This window comes from Helobdella robusta, assembly GCF_000326865.2.
Source record: "Helobdella robusta unplaced genomic scaffold HELROscaffold_16, whole genome shotgun sequence".
NCBI lineage: Eukaryota > Metazoa > Annelida > Clitellata > Rhynchobdellida > Glossiphoniidae > Helobdella > Helobdella robusta.
Window position 1 is genome coordinate 591,344 of NW_008703893.1, and position 16,057 is coordinate 607,400.

Below are 16,057 nucleotides of genomic sequence, written 5' to 3' on the forward strand. Positions count from 1 at the left end.
AGCGTTGTGTTATAATGTCATCAATATCAATGGCCGCGTCAATAAATGGTTAAACGTTAAGTGTAAATACAACAATATGATCTAATACGAATATATAGACGATGAATGAACGAATAAATAAATGAGTGATCGATCGATCGATCGAATGAATGAATGAATAAATGAATTAATAAAAATATGAATATAATTAGCCTAATTAACAACAAATGAGTGTATAAGAACCATCATGAACGTAAGGAGAATTACAGCATACATGTAAAAAAAACAACTAAAAATGATCAGATGATAAATTCTATGTAACCTTACTGAAAAAAATTTAACATAAATAATAATATAAATAAAATAATAACAATAATTATTATAAATTTTTCATAATATTTGTCAGATAATTATTTAAAATTAGCCTACAACGAAAATTTTGTGTAAACACAACTTAAAAAAAAAACAAAACGCTTCTGTCAAAACAAAACCACCCTGCTATTATTATTGCATTAGAACAGGAGTCATGTAAATGTCACATCAATAATAAATAGTAATAATGATAACTATACCAAACAATAATTATTATTACTACTCTTAATTATAATCCTACATCAACTATAAATATGGATAATATAAATATAGATAATATAAATATATTCACTGTAATAAACAGATGAGGGTGTATGATTAAAAGGGGGCAATGCATAAGTAACAATTGCGTAGACATGAGCCGTGCACTGTACATACGTACATCTGCCTGCACGTAATTTAAGTATGTTTCTCTTGTCTTGACTGTTGGAGAAAAGCAAAATCTGATTGTGGTTAGAAAAAATATCGAACAAAAATCGACAAAATAGGAAAAATAGAATGATGAAACAACAACAGCTAATAAAGATGAGAAGCTTGCGTTTGAAAACCCTCTCTAAACAAAGAGAAAATGCCAAAAACCCACTCCGAATGTGATGAAGAACTAACAAAAGAACGAACGAACAAACGAACGAACGGATCGATTACAAGATTAAACATCGATCGAACACTAAAAATCATGTCGTTAACCATTCTGGTAATGTATCTACGAACATTTAACAATGATTAATAATGCATATATATACATATATAAATATATACATATATATATATATATATATATATATATATATATATATATACATACGTGTGTATATAACAACAGTAACAAACGACGACACTTCAAACAACACAAATAAAGTAAAACAGACAAATATTCAACAAAACAACTTCCTCATAAGCAGTCATGATGATAAATCAGAATGAATTTTTCCAACTGCAGAATCCTTATTCGTTTGACGTCTTAAGAGAGAAAAAATTGAAAAAGTAACAAGATACAAAAAAAAAACTGTAGCCCAATTCTACTGGAAATAAATAAAATGATTATAAATGATGTAGACTGAACAAAAATATTAAAAACCTTTTAAATATAAACGATGAATTTTCAGCATGTATAAAATACATGTATTTGTATATCATTATTATTAATGCATTAAAGCATGTTAAAATTAACACCAAATAAAAAATTAATGACCCTTAGTTCCTCTTATCTACATGATGCATGTTGCAAACATGTATATAAATCATATACAGATACAGACCAACACACGCGCACGCACACAAACACGAGTCACTATTATTTTAAAAAAATGCCTCTGATTTTTCTTAACAATTATTCTTATCTCTTCAAAATAATTTCAAAATAATCGCTCTTATCAGCATATTATAAGTATTCATTAATTGATTCTTTTAATCTACTTCACTATCATCACCACCTTCCTCATTATCATCGTCAACTTCTTCACCATCATCATAATCATAATCACCTTCAACATCGTCATAATTACTTCACTATTCTACTTCACTATCATCACCACCTTCCTCATTATCATCGTCAACTTCTTCACCATCATCATAATCATAATCACCTTCAACATCGTCATAATTAGAGAAATGTTTATCCCTTTATTACTCGCTCAATCACTCATTCATTCCTGGCCACGGGTAGGTGTTGGGGATGAATGATTCGTAATCTGACTGGTACTGGTAGTCGCGCACGAATGCCTCCTTGTTCTCCGGCTCCGGGTAGGTCTCAGCAAGCTGTTCCTGTTGTTTATTGTGCGGAGATGGTATAATATGGTAAAATACTAAATGGTAAAATACCATATGGTAAAATACCATATGGTAAAATACCAAATTCTAAATGACGATGACGAGGTCAATAACAAGCAATGTTACTGATATTAACTTCTGACCAGCAATCAGACTGACATACTAATGAGACACTTGAAACCCTCCAAACAAACCACATCAACAAACAGTGAGACCAACCTTGTAGGCATACTCGACAATCTTGGTGGCGAGCTTAGTGGAGACATCTCGTACGGTGTGCAGGGGAGGGTAGACACGACCCTCTTTCAGATCACTCTCTGTAACCATCTCTGCCAGGGCCTGTTTCATTAATATGACGCAAACGAATAACTGGTACTGAAGAAATTGATAATTAAATATGACTGTCCAATATTTCTATTTCTCAGGTAATTACATCAAACAAATAATAACCTCTACAACTATTTCCACATCATTTCCATCTCAAAACGAACAAAACCACAACCATGCCAGCTACCTCGGATGCCTTCAAGAACATCTCATCGGTGACATGGTGGACACCGGACACGATAGCTCCGAGAGCAACACCAGGGAAGATGTAGGCATTGTTGCCCTGACCTGGATGCAGAACTTTTCCATTGATTTCAACTGGGTCAAATGGACTTCCTGATGCAAAGATGCAACGACCCTGATTGGAGATAATTTATGTATGTGTCTGCTTGCTTGTGTGTCTGTGCAATTGTCATGTTCATGTAACTCTTCACATCATTTAGTTTGAATTTTTTATAAGTATACCAAACATATACTAAATATACTGTCTAAAATAGACAATGACATCATGTTCAACTTAAAATTTAATAAGTGCAAGAACACAAAACAGCCCCTCAAAGTATAAACAAGCAAGCAATGCGTAGCTGGCCTACCTCAGTGATACGATAGGCCTGTTCAGCAGAGCACTCGGCCTTTGAAGTTGGGTTGCTCAGTGCAAAGATGATTGGTGTCTCATTGTTGTCTCCCATGGTTTTGATGAACTTCTCAGTGAATGCTCCCTTGATGGCAGCTGCTCCAATTGCTGCTGTTGGTTTGATCACCTCACAGATCTCTTCCAGGTTCTTCAGCTCCTGAAACTCCTTCGCGTACACTGCCTTGTGGTGAGTGATGCCTCCACTTGATCTGTTCTGTTATAACATCAAAATTTATTTCACTAAATTCAATTTCATTCTGTAATATTCTCATGCAGTGGGAGTGGTTTCAAGTGTTATAAGGGAAATTTTTGAGAGGCATTTAAATGGTTAAATAATCATATTGTGAGCTTATTACTAAATATATCAATTGACTGACTGATTAATCAAATTTTCAAACGAAGCATCTGATAATTGAATAAATGAATGAATGAACGTATGAATCAGTCAAATAACACAGGAGTAGAACAGAGGATAAACATTTGAACCTTGACAAGCAGGCCCTTGGAATCAACCATCCAAATCTTCGAGATGGCATCTTCCTTGCTTGTTCCTTCTGATCTCATGGCCATCACCAGCAGGTCAGCTATGCCAATTGAGGCCTTGTCAGAAAATTTTTGTTATATTATACACTAGCCAACAATATACACTAATCAATAAATGATATACACTAATCAATGAACCAATCAGTAAGTGATAACGAATCGACCAGTTATTGAACAGCAGACCACAAACTATCCAGAAACTAACCTCTCCAGCTCCCTGGAAAAGAAACTTGTGGTCAGATAACTTTGTCTTTGTGATTCTCATGGCTGCAATGATTCCAGCAACTGCTACTGAAGCTGTACCTGGTAGTAGTAGTAGTAGTAGTAGTAGTAGCAGTAGTAGTAGTAGTAGCAGTAGTAGTAATAGTAGTAGTAGTAGTAGTAGTAGTAGTAGTAGTAGTAGTAGTAGTAGTATACAAAGTGGTGTCCAATCAACTGTTCAATCAACCAACCAACCTTGGATGTCGTCGTTAAATGTCAGGTACTTGTTTCTGTACTTGGCCAGCAGACGGAATGCATTGGAGTTTGCAAAATCTTCAAATTGCACCAGGGTACCTTGTCCATATCTGAAATGTATTTCACGGGAGAGGACTGATATTCTAGCAATTAACTATTAGAAACAACAAATTCAAATAATAAGTTATAACATATAAAGTTCCAGACAAGAAAGAACTATCACCAACAACCAACAATACAATACAACAGCAATAACAACAACACAAACGGTAGCAACGATAACAACAACAAACAAACAACAAACTTTTTAACAACAGCTTCCATGAACTCCTCAATGAGCATGTCATACTTGTGACCCCTGACTCTTTTGTGCCTCAACCCAATGTACATGGGGTCGTCCAGCAGGGCCTGTGTTTTGCAAAAAATAAATATATATACAAATGTGTGTGTGTTATGTACGTGTGTGTGTGTATGTGCGTGTGTGTAAGCCTACACATTCATATTCATACATACAGACATATAGACATATACATAAACAGGTTTTTTAACACTTGAAATATTTCATTTAATTTAACTTTTTCTTCATGTTAATCTAATTTGATTTCCTGTAAACTTTATCTCAGCTGATAGGACAGCTGTTACAAAAGTAACATAAATAATAATTATCATTAAACATTTTTATTATTATTATTTTAGCATCATCATCATCACGCAAGATAATAATAGAGGATATAGATAATTAATTAAATAACCAGCATATATAGGTTCAAATAGCCTATTAGTTTTCTGAATAAATACCTACCTATGTAATACAAAGTTACAAATACAAATATGTATATAGAAATATATATATAGAAATATATATATATAAATATATAATGAATGATGATTGCAGTTCCAAGGTAATAATTGGACAACAGCAAAGAGAATGAATACGATCCCATGTGATGGTTGAAATATGCTATGTTGGTCTATATCAAACACAACCAAACCTAAATCAAATAAAACTAAATGTTCAGTTGTTTACATTTGCTTCAATGATCATACAGAATGACAATCTTAAATTATTACAAAGTGTACATCAATAATTGAACGAAAAACATCAAATTTTTAAACATTAGCTTAACCAAAGAAACAAATAAACAATTGAATAGCAAAAAGATGAATCAAAGATAAAATGGATGAAAAAAAACCCTCACATCATTATCAGTTCCAACATCAAGGACAACAGGGAGGCATTGATCTGGTGGGACACCTCCCATAGCAGTGTACAATGACAACTTTCCAACTGGAATTCCCATTCCAAATGCACCCAAGTCACCGAGACCTAAAATTCTCTCACCGTCTGTCACCACAATAGCCTTGACGTTGGACTCTGGCCAGTTGCTGAGAATCTCGTTGACGTGGCCAAGATCGTTGATTGTGATGTACAGACCTCTGTGTGTGAGAAAGAGAATATGCTCGTGTGTTTGTGTGCCATCATGGATTCATCTTTATGTGTGCAGATGCTGATGCAGAGGTGTACATTTTTTGTGTAAAATTAAGGTTGGTTGCTAATATGTGTAGAAGCAACTAGTGATAATCATTGTGACAGGTTTTAATGATAGTGATAACCATTTAAATATAGCTCTCTTTTCAAAAGTCAAAGATCTGTTAGCCAAAGTTTACTGAACTTATATAGAAATAATGTAATTTAAATGTTTAATGACCACATATAGTAAGTAAGCATCAAACTCCAGCCTGCAACCAACAATTATAAACTTAATATTATCAATAGTTAATGATGAATGAATGATTAAATATAACAACTACCTACCTGGGTTTTCTGAATATGAATCCATATTTTTGGCAAGCCAATCCAACAGTTGGCGTGTATATAATTGGAGCCATCTCTTCTATGTTCTCTGACACAAGCTGAGTGCAAAGTAAAAAAACAAATTTGATAAATTAAACAATTAATTTAATAAAAACTGAAACTAAAAATTTCAAAGTTTGAAACAAATGTTTCAACAATATCTAAAATGAGGAATGCACCTGGTAGAACAATTTTTCATTACGATCCTGCAGACTGGAGAGGTAGATGAACTTGTCGAGATCCGTGTTGCAGCGCCTGAAGTTGGCAAGCACACGTTGAAGTTGCTCCTGTTGGCTGAACACGACAGGTGGAAGGAGTCCATGGATGCCCAACAACTGACGCTCCTTCAAGGTGAAGGCTGTGCCCTGGTATGTCATTTGGCAAACTATATTATGAGTATAATTTTTTTTTCAAGTCTAATGGAATGAACTGAGTTCAAAATGTTTAAAATAAATAAACAAATGATGTTAAAACTCATGTTAAATATAAAGAATTACACATTATTACAATAATTATTATTTCAAAAGTACTCAAGATGTGAAACAAACCTTGTTGACAGATGGATCCCTGAGGAGCTCAATGCCCCTGTACTTTGGACCCCCCTGCTCATAGATGCTACTCTTCTTGCCAGTGGCATGTTTCAGACGAATTGTTGTGGCAGAGGGCAGGACAGTTTTCGAAAGAAGATTACAACCTCCATTAACTACCAGACGACTTGTCTTCAAAAGTGAAGCCATGTTTCTTGGTCAGATTTCTTTATTTCTCAAAACTGTAATATAAATGTCTTAATTACTAACCTCCATAATCCAATAATTTTTAGTAAGATAATTTTCAAGTCTATAAGATAATATTTGCTAATTCTCAATAACATACAAATTTTTTTTTAATGATCAAACCTTCTATTATTGCATATTTTTAACATAAAATAATTATTTTAGTGGAGCATTAAATTAATAATTTTGTCCAATATGTACACAACATATTATATATAATATTTGATTGATAGGAAATGAATCAACTGTATTCATATAAGAGTAAGAATAAGAAATAAATAAAGCATGATAAATATCTGTCTACATGATGATTATACACCATTCATGCAACTAGCAACACGGATGTTCTACTAATGACCTTCAAATGAATCTGCAACTTCTAAGAAAATCTAGCATTAGATTAGTGATCTAACAACACCCAATTAGTGCATTTTGAACTGCTTTCTTAATAAAAGAATGATTTACATTCATATAAGTGGCTTCGCCATTTTGAAGTCAGCTGCTGAAAGCTACCAACCAGTCATTGGTTGTTCACTTACTCAGTGATGATCTCAATTGCTAGACTGCAACTTTTTTAAACTCCCAAACTGCTTACACGTCATCTTCCGATAAATGTGAAATGTTGATTGTTTCAACTTTTAAAATAAAATTAAAGCCCAAATGAAAACTGTTTAATAAACGAGATCTGATTGACAACTATGCCAGCAAAAATAAAGCTCTGCTTGACAACCATTTGCAAACGACATTTGCCGTAAAAATCCCCCAAATTGAATGAATATTTTAATGAAAAAAAATGCGCCATTAAATTCTCTAACAAAAAAAAACAAATTTGATTTTAAAACTCACAAAAGATTCCAGCAAATATTTCATTAAAGACCACCGGAAAAATTCCAACAGGGGCAGGTCATTAAGTACTTAGAATAAGATTACCAATCGGGCAAATCACTGCATAAATTACCAGCGCTATAATTACCACTGCTTCATTTATCATTTATAAATAATAAAATAATAGAGCAATAAAGATTGATGTTGGTAGAAATAGTTTAATAATTTGGTAAGTCTATATGTTTATTTAAATTTTCTTTCTTGTTTAAAATTTGTTTCGATTCCCAATGTTGAAAATAAAACAAGTTTACTTGGTTGTGTGATATTGAAACCTATATACTTGAAAGACCTTCTTTTTTATATAATTTATTTTACAAAAGTCAATTAAACAAAACGAATTCATTCGTATCAACGTCAATTTTATTTAAAAAAAATAAATGCATTCAATCTGTTACATTTTTCCAATTATTCTTGGGTCAAATATTATGAAATATAGATATTTTACAAAAAAATCAAGTCGAAAATTTATTTCCTTATCCAAAAAATGGATTCATCCATGGAGTTGAGACGCCGCTCGTTGAAACTTAAACGATCGCCATCAAATTCGCGGTTCAAACGCAAACGCTCCACCTTTGAGATACGAAGTGAATCCAAATCAGAATCAGTCTTGATTATGCTTTCAGTTTTGGCGCTCTTCTTAAACTCTGAAGATGCATGCATAGCATTTCTTTCCTTAGAACCCAGAATATTGGATTTTGCCTTTTTGAATTTCAACTTGCCGAACCCCGACGAGCAAATGGCACCTGATATGAACGTGTTGAAGAATTTGGATGCCATGGTCTTTCCCGGAGACGGAGAAACAGCATGAGGAGAGTTCCTGCTAAGTTTTTAGAGAGAAGAACAAAAAGTTATCATCATTGCCACGTAAATTCATTGTTACAATTTATATCCATTTTTAGAGTTATTTCAAACAAAATTGACACAAAATGCTAATACTTCTATCCTAGATATGCTACAATTAATAGAGGAACATAATTTTGAAAAACCGTATCACAGCAAATTACCTTGCAGATTTTGTAAGATTTTCTCCGAAATCGGAACTTTTAATCCTACGATTTTGATTGACTGCCCTTTCTCTAATATCCAAAACGGAAGATTCATGATTACTATTGTTATTATCATCATTACTATTGTTATCATCATCATCATCATCATTATTATTATCATCAAAATTTTTATTATCATTAAGGTTGTTACTGACGCTGCCACTACAATTATCATCCTTAATAATTTGTCGATATTTTCCAAATTTGGCATCCATGTCATTGATAGTAACTCTGGGAGACTTTCTTTCAGAGCGTGTATCAAAGCTATTTTCATCAACCTCATCTCCATATTCTTCACCATTGATCCCACTACCACCACTAGCAGCAGCAGCAGCAGCAACTTCACCATCGTCATCCTCGTCGTCGTCATCTCCGTCGTCATCACGGACCAGTGCCCTATATCTTGCTACTTTGCATCTGTTCAACTTCCGGGATGTGATGGAAAATGGCAGGACCTGAGCTCTGCGTTCGATGAATTGTTTTTATTGCATATTATTATTATTGTTGTTGTTAGCATCGATGTTACTACTGATAATAATACTGCTGCTGCCACTACTGCTACTACAACGACGACGACTACTACCAATACTACTACTCTACTACTACTACTACAACTACTACTACTAATAATAATAAAACTAATAATTGAAATTACCTAGAAGCTCCAGCCTCTATTGCAATTTGCTGGGCCGTTCGACCAATAGGATCGCAGAGTGTTAGGTCAGCCCTGCCCTCGATAGCCAATAGGCTCGCGCATTCCCAGTTCAAATTTATCGCTGCCAACATCAGGGCAGTGTAGCCTTCCTTGTTTACGTTGTCGACGTTTAAACCTGGATGATAGAAATGGATGGATCGATAGATAAATGGGTGGATAGATAGATAGAGAGACAGACAGACAGACAGACAGACAGACAGACAGATGATATAAAAGTGTATAAGCGTAGGCAATATAATATACAATACCTAATCTTCTGAAAGACTTCAAAATGATTTCTGTTGCTGTGTCATTGCCAACAGTGCAACTATACATCAGGGCTGTGTTGCCTGCGTAGTGTGGTGTGGTATGGTGTAGTATTGTATGGTGAAGATAGGTATGACTATGTTACTGTAATGATGATGATAATGATGAGCACAGTCTTAATGTTATAACATAAACAATGTAAATGCGATAATATAATGACTAAAATAACGATGATGCTGGTTATAAGTTGATGATGGAAGATGAGTTAACTATTAATAAAGTGATTATTAGTGAGTAATTTTGAAGTAATGATATAAAGACAATGTGATAGTGACGATGATGAAGAAGAAGATGATGATGACGATGATTAAAGAAATTGATGACGATTGTAAGATAGTTCTGATGTTAATTTAATGAGTCGGAAAATAAAAACAGGAAGAACATTCGGTAAGGATGATGATGATGGTGATATTTAGGGTGGAAAAAATTATAATGACAATATTAATAATGATGAAGATGATGACGATGGTGACGATGACGATGATAATAATAATGATGACGTCAAAAGGTTTTCCAAGGATAGGAAAAAAAGATGCTGTTAATGATGAAAATTAGGAAAATGATAATGAATACAAAATTAGGATAGAAATAAGAATGATGATGATGCTCTTTTGGTGCAAGCTTTAATTATAAGGACAACGACATTTTTGTAGCGATGATGAGCAAAAAAGTGATTCGCGCGGTGATAACAACAACAACATTGATTAACTACAATTGGTGAGTAGAGATTGATGATGAAGACGATGATGATTGGACAGTGATGATGATGATGATGATGAGGATGAGGATGATGATGACTGGACAGTGATGATGGTGATGATGATGATGATGAGGATGATGATGACTGGACAGTGATGATGGTGATGATGATGATGAGGAGGATGAGGATGATGATGACTGGACAGTGATGATGGTGATAATGATGATGATGAGGATGAGGATGATGATGATTGGACAGTGATGATGATGATGAGGATGAGGATGATGATGACTGGACAGTGATGATGGTGATGATGATGATGATGAGGATGAGGATGATGATGATTGGACAGTGATGATGATGAGGAGGATGAGGATGATGATGACTGGACAGTGATGATGGTGATAACGATGACCAACTGGACAATAATGATAATGCTGAAATGATCAAGTTGTACCCCAAAGATCAAAATAACAGCTGTTGATAAACACGTCACGTTCATGTATACCATCACATAGAGGCCATTACATGCCTCATTAATTTTTAACTATACGCGCCATAAATACGTCATCATCTACGTCATCGTTCAAACCATCACGTCACCAATTTAGCCATCTACATTATCATTAGCGTTGTCATATTTTTCATCATCTGTCATAATCCTATGTTATCATCTGTAAAAAAATACGTCATCATGATCTAAATCACCGTCTGTAAATTTTACATTAGTTATTTGCATAATCTTAGTCAGCATCTTCATCATTCATTTCATCTTCATCATCTTCATCATCATACGTTGTCATCAATATCATTATCTATGTCATAAGTAATCATCTTACTAACAATCATCTTCTTCATCAGGTAGGCCATGTGAAGAGAGAGAGAAAGTGAGAGGGAGAAAGATAGAGAAGGGGGAAAGGGAGAGCGAGAGAAAGAGAGAGAGAGAGAGAGAGAGAGAGAGAAAGAGAAAAACAACCCAGAAACTTAAATTGAAATAACAAACAAACGTTCTTCTTGAGGCAAATGAAAATAAATCGTGAGTGAGTGAGTGAGTGAGTGAGTGAGTGAGTGAGTGAGTGAGTGAGTGAGTGAGTGAGTGAGTGAGTGAGTGAGTGAGTGAGTGAGTGAGTGAGTGAGTGAGTGAGTGAGTGAGTGAGTGAGTGAGTGAGTGAGTGAGTGAGTGAGTGAGTGAGTGAGAGTGTAATACTAAATCAAAGGAATTAAAGGTTGAATAGCGAAAGAATTCAATAAAGAAATTTAATTAAATATATGAACACCATTGTGAGAGTTAAAAATTTTCAGGATATATTATTCTTGAAAATCAGAAAAACTTTGCAAAAAAATCTATCTTTATGAAAGTTAGTAATTAACACACACACACACACACACACACACAGACACACACACACACACACAGATACGCACAACACACACAAACATGCTTTACTTTGCTACATTCACATATATTTACAACAACAACAACTACAACAACAACAACAGCAAGGTTAAAATTTTCCACAGCAATGAAAAAAGACAGGTTAACACCGCGCCGACGACAGCACAAAACTACAACAATAATAACGACAATAACAATTATAAAATTCCAGAATGGTTTTTTCCGGCCCAGAACAACAAAGAACGAACGAATGAACATATGAACAAACGAACGAACGAATGAACATATGAACAAACGAATGAACGAACGGATGAATAAATAAAATCTTTCGGTTACTTGGAGCAGACGAGACGAGCGGTATAACAATCAAATTACATTGACTGATGGATGGATAAAAAATTCATCGTCTCTCAATTTAAATTATGGCCACCAGTGCAAATTTTCTCCTTTGTCAACAACTTGCAACATTTTTGTTTGCGTGTGTTTCTACGTGTGCGAGTCATACGTCCTCCAAATTTGTTTTCAATGTGTTTCCAAATAAAGCCTATCTCGATAATATAGATTATCTAAAGAGCGTCTTGGATTCAAAAACAGAATGTGAATAAATGAACCCTGTTAGAACGTGTAATGAATGCCTGTTGAGGCACTGGAATGACAGCCAGTTGGAAAACGTAAATCTATTCCTATCACAAAATAAAAAAAAAACAAGTTATACAAGTAAAACAAGTTAGAGGAACGAGGCTGGAGGAATCAAATTTGCATTTTAAATCACATCAAACTCAGAGCATCAACCTCTCAAGTTTTCATTTAACTGGTCGTTAACGCACAAATCTTTTCTGGACTTTAACATTCATTTTTGGAGGGTCATCGAATGAATTGGTCATCAGATATTGTATACACGTACACACATTTGCACACACACAAATGTGCACACACGCGCATGTACTAAGGTCAAAAATAAACAAAACAGCATAGTATACAGTATTAAATTGTAAGTAAATTACTTTTCACATTTTAATACAATTCAGAATGAACCACCAACACAACATCTGAGTGAATGACCGCAGCTCCTCTGTACGAAACATCGCCCGTGTGCAACCATGCAAGAGGGCTTTATATTTTTCAGTGTATCCAGGCATGCGCGAAGGAATGCGTGAATACGTCTGCGTGTACGTCTGTGTGCGTGTGTACGTCTATGTCTGTATGTCCGTCTGCATTTATGTGTATCAGTCAGTTGTATTTGTTAATCACAACTAGAAGCTTTGATTCAAGCTTATATGTACACACACAGGAATGTTCTACATTGGCTCCTCATGCCAGAAAAAATCTCGTTTTCAAACTGGCTCTTCTGGTCACTCCAACTTATTTGAAAGAACGACTACAATTAGTTTCAGAAATTACAAATCCCAGTCGACTGAGATCATCCGATGATGGTGATCTTGTGCTTTTTAAATCCAATTCGTCTCGTTTTGGGAAGAGGAGATTTTCTGCTTCATCTGCAAAAACCTGGAACTCTCTACCTGTAGTTTGAAGAAATTCAACAACACGAGCCGACATGTTCAAAGAAACGTTTGAAACATCATTTGTTTTGACATTCTCGAATGAAGCAAGCGCTTCTGAAGTCACAATGCTTCCTTCGATACAGATACAGACAGATACAGACACATTCACACTATTTCATACTATTAAGACACTAACGCACATGCAAACATATACACACGCACAAACACAACACACACATATACATTTCCACACGCACATTCCCACACACACAACAAACACACACACACGCAAACCAGAGCATAAAATATCAATTACATTTGTGATGGTTGGGTGAGACCGCCTATGTTTGAGTGATAATGATAATGAGAAAGGTTATCACGATGACAATGAGAAAGGTTATTATTACAATGATGATGACTACAACGATGACGAAGGTGATGGCATTAGTAACAACGTGATAACGATGATTAAAATGAGGACTGTGATGACATCAGCAATGATAATAATGGTTGTGACGATGAAATTGTTGTTGTTGTTGTGTTGCAGTTGTTGTTGTTGTGTTGCAGTTGTTGTGTTGCAGTTGTTGTTGTGTTGCAGTTGTTATTGTGCTGCAGTTGTTATTGTGTTGCTGTTGTTGTTGTGTTGCTGTTGTGTTGCTATTGTTGTAGCTACTGCTGTTGTTGTCGTTGATGCTGCTGTTTTCTTGAAACATGCCTGAGCGATTTCGCCTTTACTTGCGTGTGTGCTATTTAACAGAAAAACTTGAAAAAATTCTTTATGCTATAAAAATATAGAATATGCTTCATTCAATAAATTTATTTGATTTTTTATTTATTTATTTAAATTACTCGATTTCGTCTCTTACAAACCCAGCCCAGCAATCTCATTACACTGATGAAATAAACAGACTCCGTTGTTTACCCAATCTACTATTCGAAATAATTCTTTAAATTCTGGAAAAAATTCTGTTCCAAGCAATATAGACACATTGATAATAACATCAGCTGTAGTTTTGTTTTCAAAGGCTCATATGCAAATATCTATTTGCAACGCAATGCAATTCACGACTGATTTTTTTGTGTTTCATCAAACACTTACGCGTGTGGCATCATTTTTAGATGTATGCGAGCAATAAAATGCAGCAATTTATTTTATTGTTTATTGTTTTATTATATTTGTTCAATTTATCTACCAGAGCAGTTTATCTTTTTATTTATTTATTTAACAAGTTATATGATTAATGAATTAAATCGGGAAGGGGGCAAACTGCGGCCCGCGGAGCTATTTCATGTTACTCGCGAGGCCTTGTTCACCAAAAAGGCCCCTGGGTCGAAAAAATTTGCTATTTAAGTACATTTGCGGCCCTTCGAAGGTAAAAAAATTTTCAATGCGGCCCTCTCAGCAAAAATTTTCCCACCCCTGAATTAAATTATATACTTAACGAGTTGTTTGAGGAAGATTACAATTTTTTTTAATTTAAAAATACCACAGCGTTCTACCTTAAAGACATAAAATCTAGCGCTACCATCCTGACACATTTTCTCAACCTAAACACTAATTACGAAACAAGTTGAGCTACGATGTGAGGCATTAATTTTCAATATGCACAAGACACATCAGATTTTTAGTCTTTTAAAATAGGAATAGTCATTTTCAGGTTAGCATCAATTTGTGAGCTGAATATATAAAACTTAATGACGCAAATTAATTTTTTAAGTTTTCATGACAATTGCTATAGTTCAATTTTTATAATTTAATAATACTTTTCAATTTTTTTTTAATAATTTTGTATTTATTGGCGTTTGAATAGATTGATAAAAATTTTATTTGCTTGCAATTGTGCATGTACCGTCTGTTCGTGTTCGGGCGTAGGTTGCCTTTAATGCGTTGAAATTCTGTAGACTTAAACTTTATCATGCTTCTTTATTTGCCCAATAGGAAACATGATGACAACGTTTTTTTCACTGTTCTGTTTTTGTTGTCTTTTGTATTTTATTATTTGTTGATCTAATTTTCTGTATTTCTTTTATAAATTAAATAACATTTTTCGAGTCGAGAATTTTTTCCGTATTCTCTTTTTAAATAAAAACAAATTAATATTATTCTCTGAAAAAAATGACGACCCTCTATTAAAGAATTTTGTTTTGCAATTCGTAGTAAAAGTTTTTTTTAAACAAAATACAACAAAGATGTTTGCATGTGCATTTGTCGTTTCTGGTTGGTTGGTATTGCATCTATGAGTTTGTTTGTTTCGTTCGTTCTTCCGTTTCGTTCGTTCTTTTGTTTGTTCGTTCATTTGTTTATTTGTTTGTTTGTTTGTTCTATAATTTGTGCTCATTCTACTTTGAGTGTTCATATAGACACGCGAATGTGTTTGTGTTAAAGTTATTCATTTAATATAATAAGATAAAGTTCTAATATTGCCAATGAAATGCTTGCAAAAAATTATTTTCCCAGCTAATGTTAATTGATTTTGATTAAAGATAATTAAGATCTTATTGTTGGAAGATTACCTGCCCGAATGAATTTTCCTTACCTCAACATAAAGTTTTCTGCACACGTACACACACGCACACAATGTGACGCATTCAAGTCAAAAGCATGGCTTATATTTACACAAATACACATGATATGATATGCTTATGATATGCTTAAGAATAGCTTTATCTACCTTGTATGCTGTTGACATGTGATTTCTGTAATACAAGATGATGCACGTCTCAGCCGTCAAAGGGGCAATTAAATTCATATATTACGTGATTACGCTTTAACTCAGAGTTATCTCTAGGACTGCAGT

The 16,057-nt window shown here is 34.2% G+C and overlaps 2 protein-coding genes across 2 annotated transcripts; both read right to left on the reverse strand.

The window, feature by feature from the left end:
* Nucleotides 1–1,203: 1,203 nt before the first annotated feature.
* HELRODRAFT_110207 (hypothetical protein) lies at nucleotides 1,204–6,705 on the reverse strand. Its single transcript, XM_009015453.1, has 13 exons — nucleotides 6,485–6,705; nucleotides 6,116–6,301; nucleotides 5,898–5,995; nucleotides 5,281–5,518; nucleotides 4,386–4,489; nucleotides 4,082–4,191; nucleotides 3,831–3,928; nucleotides 3,569–3,682; nucleotides 3,042–3,296; nucleotides 2,636–2,806; nucleotides 2,341–2,460; nucleotides 1,917–2,115; nucleotides 1,204–1,820 (listed from the first exon to the last, which is right to left on the reverse strand). The coding sequence occupies exons 1-12, from the start codon at nucleotides 6,671–6,673 to the stop codon at nucleotides 1,990–1,992; spliced, it is 1,809 nt and encodes a 602-aa protein (XP_009013701.1). The 5' UTR covers nucleotides 6,674–6,705; the 3' UTR covers nucleotides 1,204–1,820; nucleotides 1,917–1,989.
* A 1,354-nt stretch (nucleotides 6,706–8,059) lies between these two features.
* On the reverse strand, nucleotides 8,060–12,896 carry HELRODRAFT_169617 (hypothetical protein; the record flags this gene model as incomplete). Its single annotated transcript, XM_009015454.1, has 5 exons — nucleotides 8,060–8,411; nucleotides 8,599–9,102; nucleotides 9,296–9,470; nucleotides 9,604–9,684; nucleotides 12,857–12,896. The coding sequence occupies 5 exons, from the start codon at nucleotides 12,894–12,896 to the stop codon at nucleotides 8,060–8,062; spliced, it is 1,152 nt and encodes a 383-aa protein (XP_009013702.1).
* Between the last annotated feature and the right edge of the window lie 3,161 nt (nucleotides 12,897–16,057).

Bases quoted from the DNA above. Each gene is read 5' to 3' on its own strand.
- HELRODRAFT_110207 (XM_009015453.1), bottom strand. From the start codon at position 6,673: ATGGCTTCACTTTTGAAGACAAGTCGTCTGGTAGTTAATGGAGGTTGT. The intron at 3,683-3,830 runs GTTAGTTTCTGG...TTTTCTGACAAG, and splicing joins TTTTCCAGGGAGCTGGAGAG to GCCTCAATTGGCATAGCTGA. The intron at 2,807-3,041 runs GTAGGCCAGCTA...ATCTCCAATCAG, and splicing joins AGGCCTATCGTATCACTGAG to GGTCGTTGCATCTTTGCATC.